Genomic DNA, 2,747 nt, shown 5'->3' on the forward strand with positions numbered 1-2,747 from the left:
CCTCCCCGACCTTCTGTTCTTTTTCTCTTGTTCTTTGAAAAACAAAGGAAAAGAAACAAGACACACATACTGCAAAAATATGCCCACAAAACCAGAAACTAAAATATATGTGTAAACTATAAAAAAAGTTCAACAAAGGCAAAGTGAGTCAAAAAGAATCTACAAAAGTACAATCGAGTTCATCCACTACCTCATGCTCTTACGATTTATGCCTCCTTTTAACATAGACCCCCTGAGCCTTGAGAGGATAGAGACATCCCATTTATACCCAAGTGTTCCAATGTCTTCCGCTCTCCGCACATTTCCAGTAGTTCTGCAGTGAAGAGGAAAGGGGGACCAATGTTCATGACTCTATATGATCATGGAAAGTAATCAAACAGAAATAGCAAATATGGATGAATATAAGACTTAATTGTCCTCATCATAAACTCCTCCTTTTCATAAATGTCAATACCCAAATGGACACATGGTAGCAAAGATAGATCTTTTAAAACAAATCATGCTTCATGATGAAAAAGGTTTTTCAAAGATAACTAATATGTTTTTATTACCTGAAGTGCACAGAGGAGATAAAATGTGCTTTATTCTACATATTCACTAGTATAAATATATGTGTGTGTAAATATATATATATATTTCTGTATTTATAAACACAAAATAACATATTAATGGGATCCATAGCTAGATACAGAACTCATTACATTCCAAGTGCTCCTAGTACACAGTATCAAGCCACTGTGTTGCTTTTGCTGCTAATATTTTCTCAAATTACATAAGTTTTGTAATGTGGGAGTTTTTTCAACTGGCAGCAAATGAACCTTCATACATTTGGAGGCTTCTAAATTTCATTCTTTTCCAGAAGATGTGTGCAACTTATAGAATCATCATTTCTCTTGAGACCTTTTTTTAGTTGAACTGAGATAGAGTAAATTATAACATAGTTATGAATGGCTGATGGGGAAAAGAATAGAAATCAAAATCAAAACTACAAAAAATTTAAACGTCACAAAAAGCCTGTGGGAACAAGTAATCATCTAACAGGAAGGGAATGCTTTATTTAGCTATGTACGCAAAATAGGTATATATCTGCACAGCAGGAATTTAACAAGTCACCTTTCCACTACTTAAGCTTTTGTTCACTCAGATTCTTGTTCTTCTCCCCAGTACCCCAAATCTATTATTTTTCAAAACCTGGCTGGGTGACCAACATAATTGCTGGTTGCAAGCCTCTTCTCCTCATCTTTAACTGAGTGGCCACACAAGACAGTAATAGGCAAACAGCAATAAGCAGAAAGGAAGACGTTCCCTATTCGAAAGTGTAGACCAAGGTCCTCGGTAAGCTTTGATTTCCTTCATCATCAAACCATCCTTGCTTTCAGTCCTAGAACACTAGTCATGTTCATCACCCACTTTGAAACATAAAGCAATACAGCAACAGCAAGAAGGAAGGCCCCAGTGCTTTCCAAGGGCTTAGTTCTAGCATATTTTCTGCACTCTAAGATGTCTTATTTCACATATTTCAAAAATGTTAGCTTTCAACTAATATATTTCAAGTACGTAATAATTAAGGATAATGCCAACACAGACCAGAGTTCATAGTAGATACATTGTTTTTATTCAGAAACTGGAATTTTCCCCACATTTGTCTATTCCAACTGTACATTTCTCCTGTGCTCGTGAAGACAACTGTATCCCAGGCTCAAAGAGACAGTTGTGAAGGGTACACTCCAAAACCCAGTAAAATAAAATCCATCTTCCATGATGAACCAAACTTGTTAGTTTATCTCAGGAGCAAACACGTATTGTGAGTTGCTTTTCATTGTTCAGCACACTTGTCAGTCATTTCTTGGTCTTGAAGGGAATAGATGGGAATTCCAGTTCCACTTGCTCTTCCACTGCTTAGTTTATGGGTGGAGAATTTATGGTACAGACTAGCAGCAAGAGGAATGGCATTTTCTGTAGCTACAGCAGCCAGAGCCGTATCCACAGCCATACCTGGAGCCATATCCACAGCCATACCTGGAGCCATATCCACAGCCGTACCTGGAGCCATATCCACAGCCATAGCCTAAGCCATATCCACAGCCATAGCCAGAGCCGTATCCACAGCCATAGCCAGAGCCATATCCACAGCCATAGCCAGAACCGTATCCACAGCCATAGCCAGAGCCATATCCACACCCATAGCCAGAGCCATATCCACAGCCATAGCCGGAGCCGTATCCACAGCCATATCTTGAGCCGTATCCACAGCCATAGCCAGAGCCATATCCACAGCCATAGCCGGAGCCGTATCCACAGCCTCCACAGGAGCTTCTGTAGTAGTTACAGCACATGGTTACAGGAGGTGAGGTTTCAGGTGAGAAGCAGAAGAATGTCTCAGAAGTGTGAATGTCAACCAGTCTCCCTGGACTTTTATACCCTACAGAGATTGATGGCTCATGCCTCACATGGGCTCTGTTCTCTCATTTTACAACCATGGTTCTAAAATGGATTCATTCTCCAAAAATTCAGTTAGGAATTCACAATTTACTTACTACTACTCTAGGAACTTTAAAAAAGCATTAAAGGAAATAATAGTAATATATATTCTGAAAGGTGAAGCTTAACTTACCTTCTATAAATTCATTTCATGACCATGACAGAACATAACACATCATCAAATATGTATGACCAACAAGAATGTGTTTGTGGTTATGTTTTTCAAGATCCTTGGAAATATCACCATTAACAGCTGTAGCAGGAGA

The 2,747-nt window shown here is 38.8% G+C and overlaps 1 protein-coding gene across 1 annotated transcript; it reads right to left on the reverse strand.

Moving 5' to 3' along the window:
• Positions 1–1,598: 1,598 nt before the first annotated feature.
• On the reverse strand, positions 1,599–2,384 carry Krtap21-1l (keratin-associated protein 21-1-like). Its single transcript, XM_087577431.1, has one exon. It carries the CDS (start codon positions 2,334–2,336, stop codon positions 1,932–1,934), a length of 405 nt encoding a protein of 134 aa, XP_087433557.1. The 5' UTR covers positions 2,337–2,384; the 3' UTR covers positions 1,599–1,931.
• Between the last annotated feature and the right edge of the window lie 363 nt (positions 2,385–2,747).

This window comes from Rattus norvegicus, chromosome 11 (genome assembly GCF_021556685.1).
Source record: "Rattus norvegicus strain SHRSP/BbbUtx chromosome 11, alternate assembly SHRSP_T2T, whole genome shotgun sequence".
Lineage (NCBI taxonomy): Eukaryota > Metazoa > Chordata > Mammalia > Rodentia > Muridae > Rattus > Rattus norvegicus.

Coding starts and splice junctions, on each gene's coding strand:
- Krtap21-1l (XM_087577431.1), bottom strand. CDS start 2,336: ATGTGCTGTAACTACTACAGAAGCTCCTGTGGAGGCTGTGGATACGGC.